Source organism: Carassius auratus, unplaced genomic scaffold (genome assembly GCF_003368295.1).
Source record: "Carassius auratus strain Wakin unplaced genomic scaffold, ASM336829v1 scaf_tig00027515, whole genome shotgun sequence".
Classification (NCBI taxonomy): domain Eukaryota; kingdom Metazoa; phylum Chordata; class Actinopteri; order Cypriniformes; family Cyprinidae; genus Carassius; species Carassius auratus.
In genome coordinates, this window is record NW_020525600.1 from 39,787 (window position 1) to 63,577 (window position 23,791).

The following is a 23,791-nucleotide window of genomic DNA, read 5'->3' on the forward strand; positions in this document are numbered from 1 at the left end:
AAAACCACAGTGCTGCTTTCATCCTGATCATTTGTAGTGCTATCACTGGTCATGAGTGTTGGTGAAACAGGTAAGAGCTTCTTTCATTATCTTTCTTCAGATTCATCATCATCATCATCACATATCTTTTGTGTGTTTGTGTTAAAGGATATAACTCACTCTAAGGTTTAACATCAAAAGGCAAAGTAATTTTTTGTTAAACACCTACAGTAGTTCAGAACTTTCTTAAATGTAGCTAAATGTTTTTGCTGTTGTTTATTTGTTTTGTTTGTAAACTCTGACATCAAAGTAAAACTTCCATTATCACTCTGTTGTAACTTCTGTTGGGTTTCATAAGAACACAGTAGAACCGAAGTGACTTCCATTAAAACATTAGTTAAGTATGTATTGAATCTCTAAACTGAAAGCTTGAACTTTGGTTTTGTGACAGTGAGAACTCTTAATATGTTTTTAACAGTGAATATATATATATATATATATATATATATATATATATATATATATATATATATATATATATATATATATATATTTCTTTTATAAAAGAAAAAGGTGAAGCTGTCACAGATATGGAGTTTGGTGATATGGACACAATGCACGTGCGTGTGTGTATTTTTGTGGTGGGCATAGATTAATTTTAATATAGATTAATCTCACTGTAATCTTGGAATTGATCTAGATTAAAATGGCTCATTTGAATTCTGCCAAAGGCATTCAGAATATGTGTGCTATCCAAATAAAATAATGACTAAAAGTAATGTTGTCTTTGAGAATGGGTGGTGCATTAGACCAGGGACTCATCTCCTGTTTCCAAAATGCATCAAAAACTGCTTGAGAAAGCTGTAAACGAATTCCACATTGCACAAAGTGCAAATAACCTTACGCCTGTTTCACACATACTCTGTCTGTAGGGTGTATGTGTTGCATTTTTTTTTACGCACCCATGTTAACGGATTCCAGCGTTCATGCGGTTGCGGTCCGTCAGTGTGTTACAGCAGTGATCGTTCACGTACCGAGTAGCGGACTGCAAACGTGTTCTGTGTGAAAGCACAATGAGTATCAGTCCGTGCTGTTTCAGCACCACATACGAAACACACACGGACTGCATATGCACTGCAGATGGATTATGTGTGAAACAAGCGGGTGTCTTGTCGAGAAAGCTTCTTTAAAAAAAAATAATAACAATTTCCCTGAAGCAAACCCGGTGGCTTCAGCTGCATCCATGTTAGCATGTCACATTTGATGTGGTAATTTCACAGTAGGTATACACACAGGTCTGCAGACTCGCTCTCGCCCCATACAGATTCAGCTAGGTATACATCCACGCTAAAATTTCAAGGTGAAAGTCATCATAACTTGCCTAGTATAGACCCTGCTCTTAACACAACTTTGAGAATTGATTAACGGCGATATTATTTTTATCGCCCGATAAGAGTCTCCCGTTAACGCAGCATGTTAACGCCAATAACTGCCCACCACTAATATATATACTCACTAAGCTGCCAGATTCTATATATATATATATATATATATATATATATATATATATATATATATATATAGAATCTGGCAGCTTAGTGAGTAGTCTAAATACTGCTGCGGTTTAAACTCTATTTGTCTTTAAAACTTAATTTGTTTAAATTGGTCTTCAGCTGGAAAGACATTTAATTTTGGTCAAACTTTATGGAGTGAATTATTTTAGTCAAGTCAAGTCACCTTTATTTATATAGCACTTTAAACAATATACATTGCGTTAAAGCAACTGAACAACATTCATTAGGAAAACAGTGTGTCAATAATACAAAATGATAAAGTCAGTTCATCATTGAATTCAGTGATGTCATCTCTTTTCAGTTAAATAGTGTCTGTGCATTTATTTGCAATCATGTCAACGATATCGCTGTAGATGAAGTGACCCCAACTAAGCAAGCCAGAGGTAACAGCGGCTCAGGAGTGAGTAATCGAGAGGAGGTCCGGCACCGATCTCCACTGTGGCCTCCCGTTGACCCGGGGTTCAGATGGGAGCCGCCGTTTCCCCATCATGGACATAGACAGGAGAGGAGGCGCAAATCGGCTGAGCCAGCGCCGCTGCGAAGCATGGCCGCCAACCCAGTGCCACGAGGCAAGATGGACGCCAGCACAGCACCACAGCACAAAGTGGTCACCAGTCCAGCGCCACGGTGCAAGATGCCCACCAGCTCAGCGCCAACGCCCAAGATGGCCGCAAAGACGTTTTTGGATTATTTCTCCATGCTGTCAAAGATCCTAGAGATTCCCAAAACTGTTCACGTCACGTCTGCTGAGCCAGTGCCACAGTACAAGATGGCCACCAACCCAACGACACTGCACAAGACGGCCGCCAGCCCGGAGCCACTGCAGAGGATGGCGACTTCAGTGGACCTTCCAGAGTCGAGTCAGGTACCCGTTGACTTTCCAGAGTTGAGTCAGGTTCCGGTTGACCCTCCAGAGTCGAGTCAGGTGTTCATGGACCCTCCAGAATCAGGGTTGGTCACCGTCGACCTTCCAGAGTCAGGGTTAGTTACTGTTGACCTTCCAGAGTCAGGGCTAGTTCCTGTCGACCTTCCAGAGTCAAGTCAAATTCCAGTGGACTGTCCAGAGTCAAGTCAGGTTCCCGTTGACCCTCCAGAGTTGAGTCAGATTCCAGTTGACCTATCAGAGTTGAGTCAGGTTCCAGTTGACCCTCCAGAGTCGAGTCAGGTGTTCATCGACCCTCCAGAGTCAGGGTTAGTCACCGTCGACCTTCCAGAGTCAGGGTAAGTTATAGTTGACCTTCCAGAGTCAGGGATAGTTCCTGTCGACCTTCCAGAGTTGAGTCAAATTCCAGTTGACTGTCCAGAGTCAAGTCAGGCTCCTGTTGACCATCCAGAGTCGAGTCAGGTGCTCATTGACTTTCCAGAGTTGAGTCAGGTTCCGGTTGACCCTCCAGAGTCGAGTCAGGTGCTTGTGGACCCTCCAAAGTCGAGTCAGGTGCTCATGGACCTTCCAGAGTCAGGGTTAGTCACTGTTGACCTTCCGGAGACAGGATTAGTCACCATTGACCCTCCAGAGTCAAGGTTAGTCACTGTTGACCTTCCGGAGTCAGGGTTAGTCACCATTGACCCTACAGAGTCAGGGTTAGTCACCATGGATTTTCCAGAGACAAGGCTAATCACGGTTGACCTTTCAGAGTCAAGTCAAGTCACTGGTGATCTTCAAGGACAGAGTCAAGTCACTGGTGATCTTCAAGTACAGAGTCAAGTCAGTGGTGATCTTCAAGGAAAGAGTCAAGTCACTGGTGATCTTCAAGTACAGAGTCAAGTCAGTGGTGATCTTCAAGGAAAGAGTCAAGTCACTGGTGATCTTCAAGGACAGAGTCAAGTCACTGGTCATCTTCAAGGACTGAGTCAAGTCACTGGTGATCTTCAAGGACTGAGTCAAGTCACCGGGGATCTTCAAGGACTGAGTCAAGTCACCGGGGATCTTCATGAACAAATGCAAGTCACCAATAATCTTCATGAGCAAAGTCAAGTCAGCACCGATCCTCTGGATTCCAGTATAAACACCATGGGATTACCAGAGTTTCGTCCTCCCGTTGGTCTGGCCGCACAGATATGGTGGTCTTCTGCTCCGCCCTGGGGGGCTTCCGCCCTGACCACATGGCTGTGGTGGTTTTCTGCTCCGCCCTGGGGGATCCCGGGCCTCGACCACAAGGATGTGGTGGTCTTATGCTCCGCCCTGGGTGGCTTCCGCCCTGACCTCACGGCTGTGGTGGTCTTCTGCTCCACCCTGGGGGATTCCGGCCTCGACCACAAAGATGTGGTTGTCTTCTGTTCCACCCTAGGGGGCATCCGTCCCGACCACCCTGCTGTGGTGGTCATCTGCTCCGCCCTGGGGGGCTTCCACCCTGAACACATAGTTATGGTGGTCTTCTGCTCCGCCCTGGGGGGCTTCTGCCTTGACCACATGGTGGTGGTGGTCTTCTGCTCCATCCTGGGAGACTCCGGTCTCGACCAGGAGGAAGTGGTGGTCTTCTGCTCCGCCCTGGGGGGCTTCCACCCTCACCACACGGTTGTGGTGGTCTTCTGCTCCGCCCTGGTGGGCATCACGTCATGTCCTTCATGGACTTATGTTTTTGTGTTTTTGTTCTGCCTGTTTCCTCTTTTGGACCTGGCCCTCCATCCCTCCCCCTGATCCTCCGTCAGTCCACCTCCTTCCTGGGTTTCTAGTCTGTGTCTGTCGTTCCGTTCCCCTCTAGGACCTGGCCCTCCGTCCCTCCTAGTGGTGGGATTTATGGCTCTTTGAGAGGATCCGGATCTTCGCGACCCGCTCCTTTCAAAGAGCCGTTCAAAGGAACTATTTTTAAATATTTAGTCAGTTTTAAGAAGCAAGCTTGGGGGCATCTGAGTTTATCCTGGAAATAATCACTGGGAGGAATGATGAGGTGAGATTTGTAGTCAAATAATTAAATCTCAGATATCACACACCAATATCGGAGTTTGAATTATTCTGAAACATTGATTATTACCTCATTTGTCATGTGTGGACTATATTCCATAGGGTTGCACAAATCCCTCTGCTTAGACAGTGACATCACTATTTTGGATTTACCTTTAGTACAAAGTGTGTTTGTGTGTGTGTGTGTAAAGCTACGTTGACTTATGTTATTCATACAATACCTACTCACGAATAAACATCAAAAACAAAGCCGGCTGCAATGAATTTCTGCGCAAAACAGCTTTTACTACAAACACTTACACACAAGAGCATTGTTATCACATGTAACATTTTGATAGAAAACAAAAAATATTTAAAGTAGATAAAATTAGAATAAATAAAATGGAAATGTCTACATACTACATACTAATTTATTTTTATTTTTTTTAACTGGAGTAAGCATGTGACGGCAGCGTGCACACGTAATGGCTCCGCTCCTACCCAATGACAGAGGCACGCAGGGTTTTTTTTTCCACTGGAGTACTCACGTGAAGAATGCGAGCACAACTAATAACTAATATCATCACGCTATAAAGGGTTGGCCTGCGCTGGGTGCGCCCCTCCCCTATAACTGTTCTGTCTCGCGGAGGAGCTCATTTGTGTGCATCTGTGTGAAACACGCATAGGAAAAAATAAAGATAGAAAGAACGGCTCCCCTCCAGCCGTGACTTCGCTCCCATCATTCATGTTTATGAGCCGTTCAAAAGAATCGTTTCGTTCGCGAATGTGACAACTCTAGTCCCTCCCCCTTATCCTCCGCCGGTCCACCACCCTCCTGGACTCCTTGTTTTGTGTGGCACTTCTCTTGTCTCTGTCTCCCCATTTTACCTTGTTGTCTTGTCTTTGTTTCCCCATTCTACCTGGACCTCCTGTCTCTGTGTACCATGTTATCTGGCCCTCCGTCCCTCCCCCTAGTCCTCCGCCGTTCCACCTCCCTCCTAGTTTCTTTGTCTGTTGGTTTTCCCTTAGGTTTCGGGTGGAGCATCTGGCAGCTGCTCCGTGGAGGAGGGGGTAATGTCACGCTGTCAGTCTCTGTTTCCCTGGGTGTCCACTTGTGAGCTCACTTCTCCTTAGGCACTTCACACTAGGCACTATAATTCCTCTAGTCTGGTCCTGTCTTCACAGTAATTGCATTCCAGTTAATTGCACCAGGTGCAGGCAATCTATTGTCATTAGTCTCCTTATAAATACCTGTATTTCCCTGTTGTTTGTATGGAGTCCTTACCCTTCTATGTGCCAGTCTTCTCGTTCCCCGAGAATCCTCATTCTCATATTCTGAGTTCCCTTTCCGATTCCTTCCCTTCCTGTTCCCTTCCTTGTTTTGTTATTTTGTTTGTTTGGACTGTATTCTGGTTTTGACCCATGGCATGTTTGACTACGATTTTGGATTACCTCTATTAAATATACCTGCGATTGGATCTCTCGTCTCCCTGTGTTTCACTGGTTGTTGAATCATTACAAAAGGAGCTCTGTCACAGTGTCTGGTCTGTGTATCCCTGGGTGTCCACTAGAGGTCTCACTTTCCTTTATTTGGTCACCTTCCTCCTTGTTTGTGTTAATTGATTGTTCCCCGCCTGTCTCTATACGATGTTTGATAGAGAGCCAGTGCAGTGTTGACAGGACAGGGTTAATATGGTCATACTTCCTGGTTCTAGTTAGAACTCTTGCTGCTACATTTTGGACTAGCTGTAGTTTGTTTACTAAGCGTGCAGAACAACTACCCAATAAACCATTACAATAATCTAACCTAACCTAATTATTTTATTACATTTATTTTATTTTATTTTATTTTTTTTGGTGGTGGGGGGCAGGAGATTGCATGCAATGGCATGTTTCGCATGTTGGTCTAAGAGAATTGACCAGTGAATAGGAAACAAAACAAAAATAAATGTGTTTTTGTCTCATGTATAAGGAAAATAAATGCTGGCATTTTATCCTCTCTCTGTCTTTGTTTTAAAGTGTTGAGAATGGTAGTAAAATAAAAACAGAGAGAGAATAAAATGCCAGCGTTTGTCTGTTGATTTGCACTGGACAGGAAGAAGAAGGTGAGATCCTGTTAGCTTAACAGTTTAACCAGAGTGTTTCTAAACCAGTCACACTGAGTCTGACTAAACCTCAAAAGACATCAGCATCTAGACTGACAATGATAATTATATTGTTCTTTATGAATTACAAATGAAGAAAACTTTAAAATGGTCTCAGAATATTTAAATCATGAATGAAACTGGTTCATTACAGCTTAAATATGCCACTGTTGATTTTTGTTGTTGTAGGTATTGCTATGCTGATGTCAGTCAGAATGGCTCCTCCTCTTCCTCTGATGTTTCTGATCTTGATTCACGGTGAGTCTCTGCAACATTTTAGAAACACTGAAGCATTTCGCTACCATCTTTCAGCTGCTGATATTTTGTTCACTATATGAATTCTGTGTTTCAGGAATTTCTAGTGCTGAATGGGGTGTGAGTTACATACATCCACACATCTGTGCACTAAAGAACTCATCAGTGATAATGAGCTGCACTTATGCATACCCTACTGGATATCAAATCATTAAAGTGTTCTGGACCAAAAACCATGTAAAGAATGTAGAGCCTCTAGATCTGTCTGAGGACCCTGAATATAGTCAGAGGCTTCAGTATTTGGGAGATAAACAGAAAAACTGCACCATCAGACTGAGTCACGTGACACAGAAGGATTCACACATGTACTGTTTCAGATTCACAACTAATGTAACAGACGGAAAATGGAAAGGTTATCCAGGAGTGACTCTTACTGTCACAGGTACATTTGATGAGGTTCAGAGTGCGAATTACCCCACCATAATTGGGGGGTGCTGCTCCTTCACTTATTCTATGAACATCATGGTCCACTCCCATATCAATCCCCACCGTTATCACCAATTGCAACATGTGTTGTGCAACACACATACAAGGTCTAAACATGTGACAAAAGGCAATTATTAAACATGCGACAGTAGTCAATTATTATACAGTACATTAGAGGGTCGGGTCTTACCTCCATAAGACCTGCTTACTCTTTTGTCTGTATGCCCTTTCCTTTTCCTCATAGTGTCTCTGTGAATAAAATCAAATGTTAGTTTCATTAAGAGAGTATTAGGGTTCTCAGATTAAACTACATTTATCAAACTAAAAATATGAAATAATAGAATGTAAAACAATAATAACCAATTAAAAACAAATTCAAATACAAGTAACTATTTAGCCTAGGCTACTTGGTTCTTTTTATGTTTCCACAGGTTTCACTGATGTTATGTTTGTTTTTAAATTCAGTTTATTTTTAATTAGTTTTTAAAGTGGGATTTTTGAAAATGCTTAGTTTTAGTGTTAGTTTTAGTCGCATCTTCTATACATAATTCACACCCTATACAAATGTCACAGCTGTACAATTTCCACACCCTATACTAAATTGACCCTATACAGTCAATAGCTTACTCGATCTGGATTAAAGCAGCAAACAATCAGTGTGTAAGTAAAAAAAAATGACATAACATTATTTAATATTTGAATCACTGCTTGTGTAGTGTTTTGACATTGACAACCAAAACCAAAGAGTGCATTTTACCTCAAACTTGCGACTAGTTGACTTTCTAAAGAAAAATCAATTGCTTCTCGGGTCGACATTAACACACTGACAAAATTATATTCAGAATGTATTTTTTTTTTTTATACCACTTTTTAACGTGTGATTGTGTAAAGGTGTTCATGAGGTAGAGATACCAACCTTTAGAGAACTTGCTTGCAACGTCGAACGCACACTTGTTGTCTGGAGACGCGGTGTGCATGGAGGGGAGGGGCTGTGTGTGTGTGCGCGCGAGAGAGACGCATGAGTGACAGAGAGATGGAGGGAGAGCAGGGAAAGGAGATACTGCTGAACGAATACGCTGCGTGTTTTAAATAGCTTTAAAAAATAAAAGACCTTGACAAAGACGAAAACTAAGGACATTTAATGTATAATTTCATTTTATATGAGTTAGTTTTGCCAAACACACATTACAGTATTAGTATTTCCTTTTTTGTAATATATATGCCTTGTTTTTATTTTTATTTCAGTTAACGACAATATTTTTCCCACCTAGTTTCCAGGGGGGATTTTTTGTTCGTTTTTGTTAACGATTATAAACCTTGGACCATATATACAAATAAAAACTGATATTTCTGTCCCTGTAATTCGAACTATGATGAGGTTTCACTCTTCTTCTGTGCATTATGTTGAATAATAATCTGTGTATGACAGCAGCACTATAGATATAATGTGTGTGTTGTGTTCAGATCTTCAGGTGGAGTCTCCTGAGACAGTGACAGAGGGAGATTCAGTCCGTCTGACATGTAAAAGCAGCTGTGATCTGACTGACAGAGCAACATTCATCTGGTACAGAAACTCACAGCCATTAACTGAGAGAGGAGACAGAAACAATCAACTCCTGCTGCAGTCAGTCAGAAGAGAGGATGCAGGCAGATACAGCTGTGGTGTACAGGGACACATTTACATCTCTCCTGCTGTTCAGCTCAATGTCACCTGTGAGAACAGATTCATTAGTTTTATTTATTAACTTATGTTTATGTTTGAAACTTGTCATGTTTGTTCACTTTAGATTCACCAAAGAGAGTCTCAGTGTCCATCAGTCCATCTGGTGAAATAGTGGAGGGAGATTCAGTGACTCTGATCTGCAGCAGTGATTCAAATCCTCCTGCAGAAATCAACTGGCTTAAAGGAAGAAAGATTGTAGGATCTGGAAGAATCTACAGCATCTCAAAGATCAGCTCTAATCACAGTGGAGAATACAAGTGCAAGTCCAGTAATAAACATGGAAAGAAATACTCTGCTGTGACTTTAAATGTCATGTGTAAGTACATTATAAAATGCACAATATTGAATAATTGTTTTATCATCTGTATAATTATCAATTTCAGACCAAAATAATAACCAAAGCCTCAAAGGTCTCAACAGTGCACTTTTTTTCTTATTCTTCTATGTATTTTATTTTTGGTTTTATTAGATCCACCAAGGAGTGTCTCAGTGTCCATCAGTCCATCTGGTGAAATAGTGGAAGGAGATTCAGTGACTCTGATCTGCAGCAGTGATTCAAACCCTCCTGCTCTGAACTTCAGCTGGTTTAAAGGAAGAATGATTGTAGGATCTGGAAGAATCTACAGCATTTCAAACATAAGCTCTGATGACAGTGGAAAATACAAGTGCAAGTCCAGAAATAAACATGGAGAGAAATACTCTGATGCTGTGACTTTAAATGTCATGTGTGAGTTAATGACGGTTCAGTAACATTTATTTATTTATTTATTTATTTATTTATTTATTTATTTTTAATTGCTAATTTTATGAATGTTCTAGATCTTCCCAGGAATGTCTCAGTGTTCATAAATGGATCTGCTGAAATAGTGGAGGGAGATTCAGTGACTCTGATCTGCAGCAGTGATTCAAACCCTCCTGCTCTGAACTTCAGCTGGTTTAAGGAGAATCAAATCTCCTCTGTTGGATCTGGACAGAGTTTCAGTGCACTACAGAGTGGACGCTTCTACTGTGAAGCTCACAATCAAAAGGGATCTCAGAGATCAGATGCTGTTACTGTCACTGTTAAAGGTAGAGCAGCTCATTTACTTTTTCTAAAGTGAAGCAAATGGATCTGTTCAGGTGTTTTACTCTTGTCTCTGTTGCAGGACGTCTGATGATATTGTACATATCCATTGGAGTGGTTTGTGGAGCTTCAGTTCTCATCACAGTGTTGCTGATTTGGTAAGATGTGTGCAGTAGTTGATTGACGGTACTTAACCTAATTTATCACCCTCAGTAAAAGAAAAATGAAGTTGTTAGTTTAGCTTTCTACAAATATATTTAACTTGTTGGATAACTTTTTTTTCTTTGAAATAAAATGTGAATAATGCAAAGAAATATGATCCCATCATAGAAATGAATTTCCAATATTGTGAGTCCAATATTGTTTTAATACAATGCAGTAATTTTATACTCTTTTATTTAACACATTTGTTGCCTTTAAGGAGAAACAGGGGGAAAAGGATAAAAGACAATCTTAAAATTCAGGTGAGCAAATTTACTTAAATTTTCAATAGTCTCATTACAAAATGAACTGCACTGCTCAAAAAAAAAAAAAACCTCTGTGTGTGTGTGTGTGTATCTGTATGTATGTGTATATATATATATATATATATATATATGGTATGTACTTATACTGTGAGCTCACCATGTGATGTCACTGTGATAGTGCTAAGGAACAGGATATAGTATGTTCCCGTGGGTGACCTATGTTTGAACTGCCTCTCAACCGGCACAACATTTTGAATTCACTATAAGTTCACATAGTACTCACACTGTGAGTATCAGCGTATGATATTGGTGTGATATCACTGTGATCATGTATGATCTCACGTGTCGACTGGATTAAAAAAAAAAAAAAAAAAAGCAATTTTTCATATCTCCTGACCACTAGATGGTGCTGTCATGAAACTATGCAGGTACCCTCAGGTCACTGTTGTTATAAAAGACCCCAGGGGTGCTTTTCAGTATACCTCCTCATTTCCTCGCTCCTCTATTCTATGACCTGGAAACCAGTTGAGCTCATCCATCTTTTAGGACATCTTAAAAGGTTAGTTCATTGAAAAAATCTAAATGAGGTTATTAATAACTCATCCTCATGCCATTCCAAACCCTTGAGACCTCTGTTTATCTTTGGAACACTGTTTAAGATATTTTAGATTTAGTCTGAGAGCTCTCAGTCCCAGCTCTCAGTTATCTGGCTCGGCTCGGTGTTCATCTTCAGTTCTCTCTTCACTGCAGTTCAGTCAATGTACTGTTTGAGTACAGGAATTACTCCAGGATATTGGTTTGTTTAAAACTCAGAGGGAGTGTCAGCCATATTAACAAAGTTAACAGCTTAAGTCATTTGTGCAGCATTCACCTGGATGATGTGATGAGAACCATATTGTGCCAGAATGCCCACCACACAGCAGCTTACTGGTGGAGAGGACACAGAGTGATGAAGCCAATCGGCAGATACGGGGATTGTTAGGAGGCCATGATCGTTAGAGGCCAATAAGTGAATTTAGCCAAGATGCCGAGGTCACACCTCTACTCTTTTTGAAAGACATCCTGGGATTTTTAATGACCACAGAGAGTCAGGACCTCGGTTTAATGTCTCATCCGAAGGACAGAGCTTGTTGACAGTATAGTGTCCCCGTCACTATACTGGGATGCTAGGACACACAGACTACAGGAGGAGCACCCCCTGCTGGCCTCACTAGCACCTCTTCCAGCAGCAACCTAGTTTTCCCAGGAGGTCTCCCATCCAGGTACTGACCAGGTTCAGCCCTGCTTAGCTTCAGTGGCCAACCGGTCTTGGGCTCCAGGGTGATATGGCTCCCAGCCAACTGATCTCTTCTGGAAGCTGGTTCCAACTGCGGGTGGCATAATAACTAAGATCGGACTCCCCTTGTTTGAAGTGAAGTGAAGTGAAGTGGCGTGACATTCAGCCAAGTATGGTGAACCATACTCAGAATTTGTGCTCTGCATTAAACCCATCCGAAGTGCACACACACAGAGCAGTGAACACACACACACCCAGAGCAGTGGGCATCCATTTATGCTGCGGCGCCCGGGGAGCAGTTGGGGGTTCGATGCCTTGCTCAAGGGCACCTAAGTCGTGGTATTGTAGGTGGAGAGAGAACTGTACATGCACACCCCCCTGCCGGCCCGGGACTCAAACTCACAACCTTTCAATTGGGAGTCCGACTCTCTAACCATTAGGCCACGACTTACCAGAAATCCTTTTCTGGGTTCACACAAAAAAGTTTTGTGTGAACCCTAACATTCCAGGTTATATATGTAACCGTGGTTCCCCGAAGGGAACGAGGCGCTGCGTCAGAAAATGCTATGGGAAGCCTTTCAGCATGACCAGCTCTGATTAATATGTGTAATCAGTCTCAATCAATTCAAGTTGAATGCATGCATGAATGCATGAAATAGCTTTTCTACATCAGAAAAAAGATAACGTTTCGTAGCTTGGCAATGTTTCTAGGATGGAAGAATGCAGTTTTTGTAACATGGGAAATTTGGTTTTCAAAAGACAAGTTGCTGTCTAATATAACACCCAGATTTTTTTTTTACTGTAGAGGAAGTAACAGTACATCTGACTAGTTGCTAATTGTAATCTTTAATTACAATTAGCAACTAGGAGAAATTGAATAGGAGAAAATAATTGGTCATCCAATCTTTTAAATTTTTAACACACTCTGTTAGCTTATATAATTTAGAAGTTTCACCTGGTCTTGTTGAGATATATAGCTGAGTATCATCTTCATAACAGTGAAAACTAATCCAGTATTTTCTAATAATAATACCAAGGGGCTACATGTATATTAAAAATAGAAGGGGACCTAGGATGGATCCTCGTGGAACTCCATATTTTACTGGTGATAAATGAGATGACTCTCCATTTAAATAATCAAAATGGTAGCGCTCAGACAGGTAGGATCTAAACCTATCTTTGAGCCTGCCCTTGAATACCTGAATATTTTGTGTAATCTATCTATGAGTATGTCATGATTTATGGTGTCGAACACAGCACTAAGATCAAGTAAAACTAGCAATGAGATGCAGCCTTAATCTGACACAAGAAGCAGGTCATTTGTAATTTTAACAAGTGCAGTTTCTGTGCTATAGTGGGGCCTGAAACCTGACTGAAATTCTTCATACATATCATTTTTTTGCAGGATGGAGCTCAACTGAGCAGACACAACAAAATTTTTGATATAAATGGAAGATTTGAAATAGGCCTATAATTTGCCAGTTCACTAGGATCTAGTTTTGGTTTCTTAAGAGGCTTAATAACCACCAGTTTAAATGGATTTGGGATGTGGCCTAAAGATAACGACGAATTAATAATATTAATAAGCTGTTCTTCGGCTACAGGTAACAACTCTTTCAGTAATTTAGTGGGTACAGGATCTAATAAACATGTTGTTGGTTTAGAAACAGTGATAAGTTTATTTAGCTCTTCCTGTCCTATAGTTGTAAAGAACTGCAGTTAATCTTTGGGTGCGATGGATGAAACTGAAGTGTTAGATGCTGTAGAATCTACATTCGCTATTGTATTTCTATTGTTATATTTTATCAGTGAAGAAATTCATAAAGTCATTACTATTATACATTGATGGAATATTTGAATCAAGTGGCCATCTGGTTATTTGTTAATTTAGCCACTGTGCTAAATAAAAACCTTGTTTTTTTTTTGGTTATTTTCTATGAGTTTGTGTATATGCTCTGCCCTAGCAGTTTTTAGAACTTGTCTATAGCTGGACATACTGTTTTTCCAAGCAATTCTAAAAACTTCCAAGTTAGTTTTTTCTCCATTTGCATTCAAGACTACGAGTTACTTTCTTGAGAGAGTGAGTATTACTGTTATACCATGGCACAGTACGTTTTTCTCTAACCTTTTTCAATTTGATGGGGGCAACAGCTTCTAATGTATTAGAGAAAATAGTGCCCATGTTGGCAGCACTGTAAAAAAAAAAAAAAAAAAAAAAAAATTGCGTCAACTTAAAAAAATAAGGCAACTTATCGCAAGCACTTAACAAACAGGGACTAAAGTCCACCCGACTTAAAATAATAACTTAATATCACAAGTTGTCACAACATAAATAGTCATGTTAACCTATTTACCCCGCCCACAACTCAGACCGCAAAAAAAGGAAAATAAAATATTTTACCCCACCCACTTCCTGAACCACATTTTTTAAAAGTAGTAAATACTCATCATAGCGTCATTGGGCCATAGACGTAGGAACTAGGCAAACCAAATCCTTAATATATTCTAATTTTGTCAAGAATTTTTTAAAAAAAAATTGTCAATAAGCTCATAATTTGTTCTAAAATAGTCTAGTCTGGCTGTCTATTTTTATATTTCTGTTCAGCAGACAGTGATGCTCCATATATTATGCTCAGCTCGTTCATTCCGTGGGGTCTTGCTCAACCCAGAATGGCCTGCTGGTTCAAAAATATACAGGGAGACATTTATTGTTTAGTAAAAAACTGGTGTTTTTCTGTGTCACTGCAAAGATGAAGTTGACGATGTAGACTCGCCATGAACGCCAGAGAGAAATGCACATTTCATATGGATTACATAATCAGAGAGTAGCCTATTTATTTTGGTTTTAATATTTTAGTTGAACAGTAGACATTTCAAGCTTTCTGTAATATATAGCCTTTATTTCTCAAATCTGTGAGGCACAAGCTGAGTTTCGGTGCCTTCCAGTTCACATGCAATTCAAGTGATCGTGTCAGCGCCTCATTACATTGTCTGCTATATATTTGCTTCTTATTTATAAAATATGGGCAATTGACTGATAAAACATTGATCAAAATTAACATACAATTTATACAAAACGAAAATCTTTTAAAAAGAGTTTTCTATAAAACAAAACTTAATGAAGTCGTCAAAATCATTTTTTACCAAAAAACAACGTCTTCACCTTTTCTGGGAAGTCGTGGCCTAATGGTTAGAGAGTCAGACTCCCAATTGAAAGGTTGTGAGTTCGAGTCCCGGGCCGGCAGGAATTGTGGGTGGGGAGAGTGCATGTACAGTTCTCTCTCCACCTTCAATACCACGACTTAGGTGCCCTTGAGCAAGGCATCGAACCCCCAACTGCTCCCCGGGCGCCGCAGCATAAATGGCTGCCCACTGCTCCGGGTGTGTGCTCACAGTGTGTGTGGTCACTGCTCTGTGTGTGTGCACTTCGGATGGGTTAAATGCAGAGCACAAATTCTGAGTATGGGTCACCATACTTGGCTGAATGTCACGTCACTTTCACTTTCACTCTTGGCGCCTCCACCTCTACCTGCAGACTGAGCTTGTGCGTCATCTCCGCGCCAGTTATTCAGCCAATAAAGTTTAGGCCTATGTATTTCAAAATTGTGTCTAGTATTACAAAGGTTTAATTGGCATCTTAATTTCAAACGACCCGAACGACCGCGACCCGAATATCATAATTTTTTTTTTATTTTGGATGACTCGTAACCATGGGCAAGGACATACCAAGTCTTGTATATTAACTTCTTTACTCCATTAATTTTACACTGAACTCAAAACATAGTACATAATGCATGTTAAATAAATCCAGTGCTAATTATACCTTAATACGTTAGCATGAAGTAACTTTTCACATGTATTTAAAATTTTTGTTTTTAAAGGAACTATTACGTGAAAATTACTATATTGCGTATTTTAACATCAACCTAATCACTGGGCAAAGTTACATCCAGTGGACATATTTTTATGTCTTTGCAGACATTGAAAATACGTCCACTGAGGAGACAGAATGTTTTTATAATGTATTTTATGTGTTCTGTACCTCCGATATAGACAATAGTTACTTCTTACGATGTATTGCAGGTGGGCCGCTAATTACTATTAAAAGGAATAATAATATTGTCCATATATGTAAAAAAGTCCAAGTCATAACATGAGGAATGACTTGTTTTCTCCTCTGATGAAATCGGCTGCTGAGTTCATGGGTGGAGCAAAAATATGGCAGGACTTACTCTTTGGCCCCTGGATTACCCACCTCTGTACTTGAGTAAAAGTCTTAAAGTATGTGATATTTATTTTATGCATTTAGTAGACGCGACTTACATTGCATTCAGGCTAACAATTTTCTCCTAATGTGTTCCCTGGGAATCGACTCCCCAACCTTGCACTTGCTAACTCAATGTTCTACCACTGAGCTACAGGAACACTGTACTTCAATACTTAAGTATTGAAAGTAAAAGTACAAGTAATTGCAAAAAAAGATTTTAAAAAATAATATATATTAAAAATAATTGTATATATATATATATATATATATATATATATATATATATATATAAAGCTGATTCATTCAATAAGTAAACACCATCCATTGCTCTTCCATTACCTCTTCAGCCATCAACATTTTATTCCATGACGTTATAGTTTTGATGCTGTTTTGATAATCGTGTTACACATGTTAGTTATATGTTGTTTCTTTTTTCTTCACTTTTTTTTTTTTTTTTATTCTGTGAAGAAGATGTGTACTAGCACTCTCTACCATATAATAATTAAAACACAGATTCTAGATATAGCTTAAGTATATTTTACCTTTTTGTAAGTATACACAGCAAAATCCCCAGTGTTAATTTAACACTCTGAGTGTGGACTCATATAAACTCTGAAGCAGTGTTAAAAGTAACACTGAAGCAGAGTTGAAGTTAATGAGATAATTAAGAAGTTAATTGAGTTATGATTGACCATTATTGAAGACACCTGATGTTAGCAAGCAAAATCACCAACCAAGAAAATAACAATTTGTTTGTCACCATTCCACACTCAGTGTTAAATTAACACTGGAGATTTTGCTGTGTAAGTCAAGGATACTTAAATCAAAGTTTTAGTATATTCATGAGACAGATGAGAGAGATATACACTAGACGATTTTAAGGCTGATTTTAAGCTAGATCTGTGTCCTCGAATAATCAGGGTGTGTGGCCGAATTCGAGGCTTGTCAATTTTTATTTAACTTTTTGCCAAATTATGTCATGACTTAGGTCTGAGTTGTAGTGTTTTTGTCTTGGTGCCTGTGTTCCTTGTCTCTGAGCACATGGGTTATATTTTGGCAGCTCTTGTGTCCTGCTCTCAGTGTGGTGTTTTCCCCTCTCCCACTCATTATCCTTAATTATCTGTGTTCTGTCACACCTGTAGCCACTCTTTCCTCATTATCTCTCCCCTATTTTAGTTCCTCTCATGCTCCATCTTTGGTCAGACTGTTGTATGTCATGCAATGCCTTGCTTGGTGACTGTCTTGTCTTATTTGCCTAGCCCTGCCTTGCCCTGCCTCTTCTGTTTGGGCGCAAGGGGCGGCAGCTTCTTTTAGCGGCTTCATCCTCCTCACTGGCCGCGAGGCTTGCAGGGGATAGACAGCAGTGGCGGACTGGGACAGTAAATCAGACCGGGAATTTGACTCCACCCCAGGCCACCTCTGTTGCTGCAGTCACCACCGCCCAATTCATGTGTCCACCAGACTGCTAAACCCTTTGGCTCTTTCAGTCGTTTGAATTGGATTATACTTAAAAAAATAAATCAAAATCCTTAGACTGTGGACGGGCAAAATTATCAAATCAAATATCAAGAAGTATCAAGGCATTCACTGTCTCTATCATCTTTCCCTTAATCCCCCTCTCTCTCGCTCTGCACATTGCGTTTCTCTGCAATATCAAATAAGCATTTTCAATAATATTAATTATGCAGCCATCAATTGTATGTCCGAATGATCACAGTCCTACTACTGATGACCTTATAAATCATAAAAGCACATATTTTTCTAAGAGTATAGCCAGCATGTTTAGTTTTGCTCCTAGCTAAAACTTTAGCTGAAGGTTCCTGCTCTGACTCAAAAGCTGAACTGTCCACCCTCTCTTGTTAAACAGCAGGAGCACTAGCAGCACTAGTGCTACGTAACACTAGTGCTACTGTTTCTTCTTTCATCACCTTCAAAATAAATAAGCATTGTACACTAGGCTACATATTGTAGGCTAGAAATAGAAAATCAGTTTCTGGTCAATTTTGGCACTAAAAAAATACTGTATCTTCATATGTAAAACAGTGTGGTAGTTTATCATTAAGATGCTCTTTTAAAACATCTATCATTATATACATTTGTAATATATATTTTTTTAAATAGATTTTATCTATTGTAAGTTGCTTTGAATGAAAGCTTCCATCTGCCAAATGATTATTTAAATATTAGGGTGGAACAGTTCAACTTTTTCACAGTTCGGTTTGTTTCACGGTTTTAGAGTCACGGTTTCGGTATAGTTGTATATGTTATGTTTATGGAAAAACTATACTTTCAAAAAATATATATTATCATATTATTAAGAATATTCTAACTACAAGCAACAGCACAAATAAATACAATAGAGTAAAGATACAAATAAAATAAACTGACTTTCAGGTTTTTTTTTAGTTAGGTCTTGCATTAGTTTTTAGTTACAGAAATTTAAGTAATCAAATGTAAAACAGCATTGCATTTTGGACTATAAATTAAAAATTATTCTTTATTTAATAATAAAAAAAGCTTTTTAATCAAGAGCAGTGAGTGATTTCTTGGTTGTTGCTGTTCGATTAATATAAAGACTGTCACTTTAAGAGAATGCACTGATACAGTGTTCGTATTAGTATTGAACAAGAGTGGATGATAATTTGTAGAGGTTTTTTTCATCGCTGTTGTTGTAATGTCTGGGAATCCAGAATGCGCATGCATCAACAGAAACATATTATCTGAACCCTGTTTGTTTTACGTGTTATTTATTTAAACCATATTACAGATGCTTTGTCAGATTTAAGTTGAACAGCGGTCCCAGTGCGCGTCGAACCGTGTGTGCTAAACTGAAAAGTTAGTTTTTTTCAGTGAACCATAGTAAATATAAATGTAATTCTGACCGACCTGCTCCCTTACTGGTGAAAATGGCTGAGATTTTACAGCAATTTGCTGCGTCTGTGGCCAGGGCTTTTCTCCTTTCCCTCTCTGCTCCTCCTTTGCGCTCCATTTTTTGTGCGATTTTCTAAGATAAAGCCTGCCTCTGGATATAGCCAATTAGGCAGTGCTTCGCTGATGTTTGGTCATGTAGTGGGTTCATATCACTCCACGATCGCCTGATTCGTAGATTCATAAGACCGTCAATTAATTTGCAGTTGCATAACAGCCTATTGCACATCAGCCTTATCAACTGCACAGTGGCAGCCGGCAGGCCAGAATAACCGTCAGGCCACCGGGAAATGTCCCGGTTCTCCTGATGGCCAGTCCGCCGCTGATAGACAGCATAACCTCCTGGGCTGATGGCCATGTAAACGAGTACGGTTGTCATCTGGATCGCGGGTCCAGCGGCTCACTTCTCTAGGGTGGCACGGGAGTCCCTCAGCGCACCCTTCCCAAACCCATGAGGACACCAGTGTGCATGGATGGGGAAGAGACCGGTCTCCCGAGGAGCTTTTCAACAGCGGGGGTCATGAGGCTCCATTTCCATCAGGTGTGCCCCATAACATGCCGCCACTCCTGTCAGGAGTCTGGTGAAGGGCGGCGATTTAGGACAGGGTGCCAATGATAATTAGGGGTGAGACAGTTGACTCATCACACCTTACTAAGGCTAAAAATTGGTTGAAACTGTCTTCATGTCTGTAGTCTCCCACGGCTTTAAAATGGGTTAAAATTTGAATATCATCTAGTGTATGCCCAGCGTAATTAGACAGATTGACATCCCTGAAGTTTTACTGACTTGGTGTTATACTATGTTTCCACGAATTCACGCTTACATACAGTATAATTAGCTGAAGTATCAATCACCTTTATTTATATAGTGCTTTAAACAAAATACATTGCGCCAAAGCACTGAACAACATTCATTTGGAAAACAGTGTCTCAATAATGCAAAATGATAGTTAAAGGCAGTTCATCATTGAATTAATTGATGTCATCTCTGTTCAGTTGAAATAGTGTCTGTTTTAATTTGCAATCAAGTCAACGATATCGCTGTAGATGAAGTGACCCCAACTAAGCAAGCCAGAGGCGACAGCGGCAAGGAACCGAAACTCCATCGGTGACAGAATGGAGAAAAAAACCTTGGGAGAAACCAGGCTCAGTTGGGGGGCCAGTTCTCCTCTGACCAGACGAAACCAGTAGTTCAATTCCAGGCTGCAGCAAAGTCAGATTGTGCAGAAGAATCATCTGTTTCCTGTGGTCTTGTCCTGGTGCTCCTCTGAGACAAGGTCTTTACAGGGGATCTGTATCTGGGGCTCTAGTTGTCCTGGTCTCCGCAGTCTTTCAGGGATGTAGAGGTCCTTTCTAGGTGCTGATCCACCATCTGGTCTGGATACGTACTGGATCCGGGTGACTGCAGTGACCCTCTGATCTGGACACAGACTGGATCTGGTGGCCACGGTGACCTCGGAACAAGAGAGAAACAGACAAATATTAGCGTAGATGCCATTCTTCTAATGATGTAGAAAGTACGGTGTTATGTGAAGTGTTCCGGTTCCAGTTTACCTAATTAATGCAGCCTAAAAATCCTTTAACGGATTTGGATATTAAAAGCATATTAGTATGTTATGTGTATGCCAGGTTAAAGAGATGGGTCTTTAATCTAGATTTAAACTGCAAGAGTGTGTCTGCCTCCCGAACAATATTAGGTAGGTTATTCCAGAGTTTAGGCGCCAAATAGGAAAAGGATCTGCCGCCCGCAGTTGATTTTGATATTCTAGGTATTATCAAATTGCCTGAGTTTTGAGAACGTAGCGGACGTAGAGGAGTATAATGTAAAAGGAGCTCATTCAAATACTGAGGTGCTAAACCATTCAGGGCTTTATAAGTAATAAGCAATATTTTAAAATCTATACGATGTTTGATAGGGAGCCAGTGCAGTGTGGACAGGACCGGGCTAATATGGTCATACTTCCTGGTTCTAGTAAGAACTCTTGCTGCTGCATTTTGGACTAGCTGTAGTTTGTTTACCAAGCGTGCAGAACAACCACCCAATAAAGCATTACAGTAGTCTAACCTTGAAGTCATAAATGCATGGATTAACATTTCTGCATTTGACATTGAGAGCATAGGCCGTAATTTAGATATATTTTTGAGATGGAAAAATGCAGTTTTACAAATGCTAGAAACGTGGCTTTCTAAGGAAAGATTGCGATCAAGTAGCACACCTAGGTTCCTAACTGATGACGAAAAATTGACAGAGCAACCATCAAGTCTTAGACAGTGTTCTAGGTTATTACAAGTAGAGTTTTTAGGCCCTATGATTAACACCTCTGTTTTTTCTGAATTTAGCAGTAAGAAATTACTCGTCATCCAACTTTTTATATCGACTATGCATTCCATTAGTTTTTCAAATTGGTGTGTTTCACCGGGCTGCGAGGAAATATAGAGCTGCGTATCATCAGCATAACAGTGAAAGCTAACACCATGTTTCCTGATGATATCTCCCAAGGGTAACATATAAAGCGTGAAGAGTAGCGGCCCTAGAACTGAGCCTTGAGGTACTCCATACTGCACTTGTGATCGATATGATACATCTTCATTCACTGCTACGAACTGATGGCGGTCATATAAGTACGATTTAAACCATGCTAATGCACTTCCACTGATGCCAACAAAGTGTTCAAGTCTATGCAAAAGAATGTTGTGGTCAATTGTGTCAAACGCAGCACTAAGATCCAATAAAACTAATAGAGAGATACACCCACGATCAGATGATAAGAGCAGATCATTTGTAACTCTAAGGAGAGCAGTTTCAGTACTATGATACGGTCTAAATCCTGACTGGAAATCCTCACATATACCATTTTTCTCTAAGAAGGAATATAATTGTGAGGATTTAAGTATGATAATGTGTATTTGGTGTGCTGTCCGGTGAAGGGCTCAAAGCTCTGTAATAGTCAGAAACTAGAGAACCCCAAAATGAACTCAAAGAGAGGAGTTGGGGTGGGTGGAGGTGTCATGAGTCTGGGCCCTGCATTTTGTCCTCTCTCCACCAGAGGTCGACATCTCCCTGACTCCATTCCCAAAACTCTACAAAGCTGGTCACATACTCACACACACACACACAGATGTTCTCCATTGTCACAGAGCATATTTTCTCGTCTCACTCAAAATTGTGACTGGCTGTATTGTGTATTTGTATTTTGAGTGTTACTTGTATTTCTTGGTTTATGTTTGTGATCTAGTCGGGCTGGAATCATTCCTTAATTTGTTTTGTTTTGCCTTGTTGGCCTTTTCAGTTTATTAAAGAGTTATTTCCCTGCACTTGGAACCAGACCCTGTTTACTTATCGCAGTAGAAGGGATGTTGCTAAACCGTCAATGGATAAGTCAGCTGTATTTATACTATGGTGTTGATTAACTTGATTGTGTTTAACCGGTTTTGATTAGGCAAAGTATCTGACGCACTCCTCCCAAACCTTGTTAAGAAAACATCAAGTGTTCCCTTCATTTTTGAGCAGTGTAGTATCTAAAACACTGAAAGTCCTAATGCATTTGTGAGTTGTTTATTATAAAATGGTTACATATTTAATCTTTACTAATATCTCTGCTTCTTCAAAGTCAAAGATGGATCATTCCAGACCTGAGGATGACAGATACAAAGCATCTGATGTTGATACGACTGAACGTTTGTATGAGAATGTAATAGTAAGTTGTCATTATAGTCAGTTCATTGGTGTGGACACAAATATGGTTATTGTTATAGATATCATTATAATTATCAACTATTTGTCATTGTTTTCTATATTCTCTCTCTTTTCCATCTTTAATGGCAAAGATTAATTATTCCAGAGCTCATGATGACAGTCTTAATGACTATGATGTTGAGTCGACTGAGCCTGTGTATGAGAATGTAATGGTAAGTGATTTCACTCTTGATATCAAATGTCTGCTGACTAAGTATATGGTGCACAGCATACAATTCACTGTTTAAGATCAAGTTATTCAAGTCCTTTTATACTGACCAGAAATTTGAAGTGTATAATTTAGTCATGAAGTTATTCACAAAATCACTTTCTTTCTTTTAGCGTGACAGGCCATAGTGTTTGGGACGTGTGGCAAAACATTTTACAGCCTTTTCTGTTTCTCTGTGGGTCCAGCCTGAATGATTGACAGTGTCTTGATTTACAGAAATTAATTTAGAAACTGTTTCTATCACAGAGTGACTTACAAATGATAAGCCTTACGTGCTGAAATTTTATTTGACTGTATTTTAAGCATAAACCTATTACACGAATTAGAATGAAAACCATCTTAAATTACAACACAAAAACTACATATGAAAACTAATATAATCATGTAAGATCTGATTGGATGTTAAATTTAACATCTAACATATTATGTAAAATTTGCCTATTCTGTGTTTTTAAAGATATTGTATATTACATTTTTATTAAAGTGTATTGTCATAACGCAGGTTGTGTCTTTACTTTTATTTACAAGTGTTTGACCAGCAGAGGTCCTCTGCAAGCTGTGTTCAGAACAGTGAATCATTTTACAAAGCAAATGATTCAGTTGATTTAAATGTGGCGAGAGGTGTCAGGCACTGTAGGCAATTGTGTGAAACACAAAATATTACACTAACATTCGATTATGCCACCCGATATATACCAGAAACTACCAGCCCCAGAACAGGGGGCGCACAGGTTCGTTCCCAAAAAGGGGTGAGCAGAGAGACATATAGTAGTTTTATTCAAA

At 39.8% G+C, this 23,791-nt stretch overlaps 1 protein-coding gene across 1 annotated transcript; it reads left to right on the plus strand.

Moving 5' to 3' along the window:
- The first annotated feature begins 17 nt into the window (after positions 1–17).
- Positions 18–23,095, plus strand: LOC113079248 (B-cell receptor CD22-like). The gene is made up of 11 exons (XM_026251471.1): positions 18–70; positions 6,768–6,836; positions 6,931–7,275; positions 8,784–9,032; positions 9,107–9,358; positions 9,512–9,769; positions 9,862–10,110; positions 10,188–10,263; positions 10,527–10,569; positions 22,655–22,741; positions 22,872–23,095. The coding sequence occupies exons 1-11, from the start codon at positions 52–54 to the stop codon at positions 23,025–23,027; spliced, it is 1,803 nt and encodes a 600-aa protein (XP_026107256.1). The 5' UTR covers positions 18–51; the 3' UTR covers positions 23,028–23,095.
- Positions 23,096–23,791: the final 696 nt, after the last annotated feature.

What these genes read in the sequence shown, in the direction of transcription:
- LOC113079248 (XM_026251471.1), top strand. An exon ending in TGTTCAGCTCAATGTCACCT is followed by an intron (nt 9,033 to 9,106) that starts GTGAGAACAGAT and finishes TGTTCACTTTAG; the next exon opens with ATTCACCAAAGAGAGTCTCA. An exon ending in TGTGACTTTAAATGTCATGT is followed by an intron (nt 9,770 to 9,861) that starts GTGAGTTAATGA and finishes TGAATGTTCTAG; the next exon opens with ATCTTCCCAGGAATGTCTCA.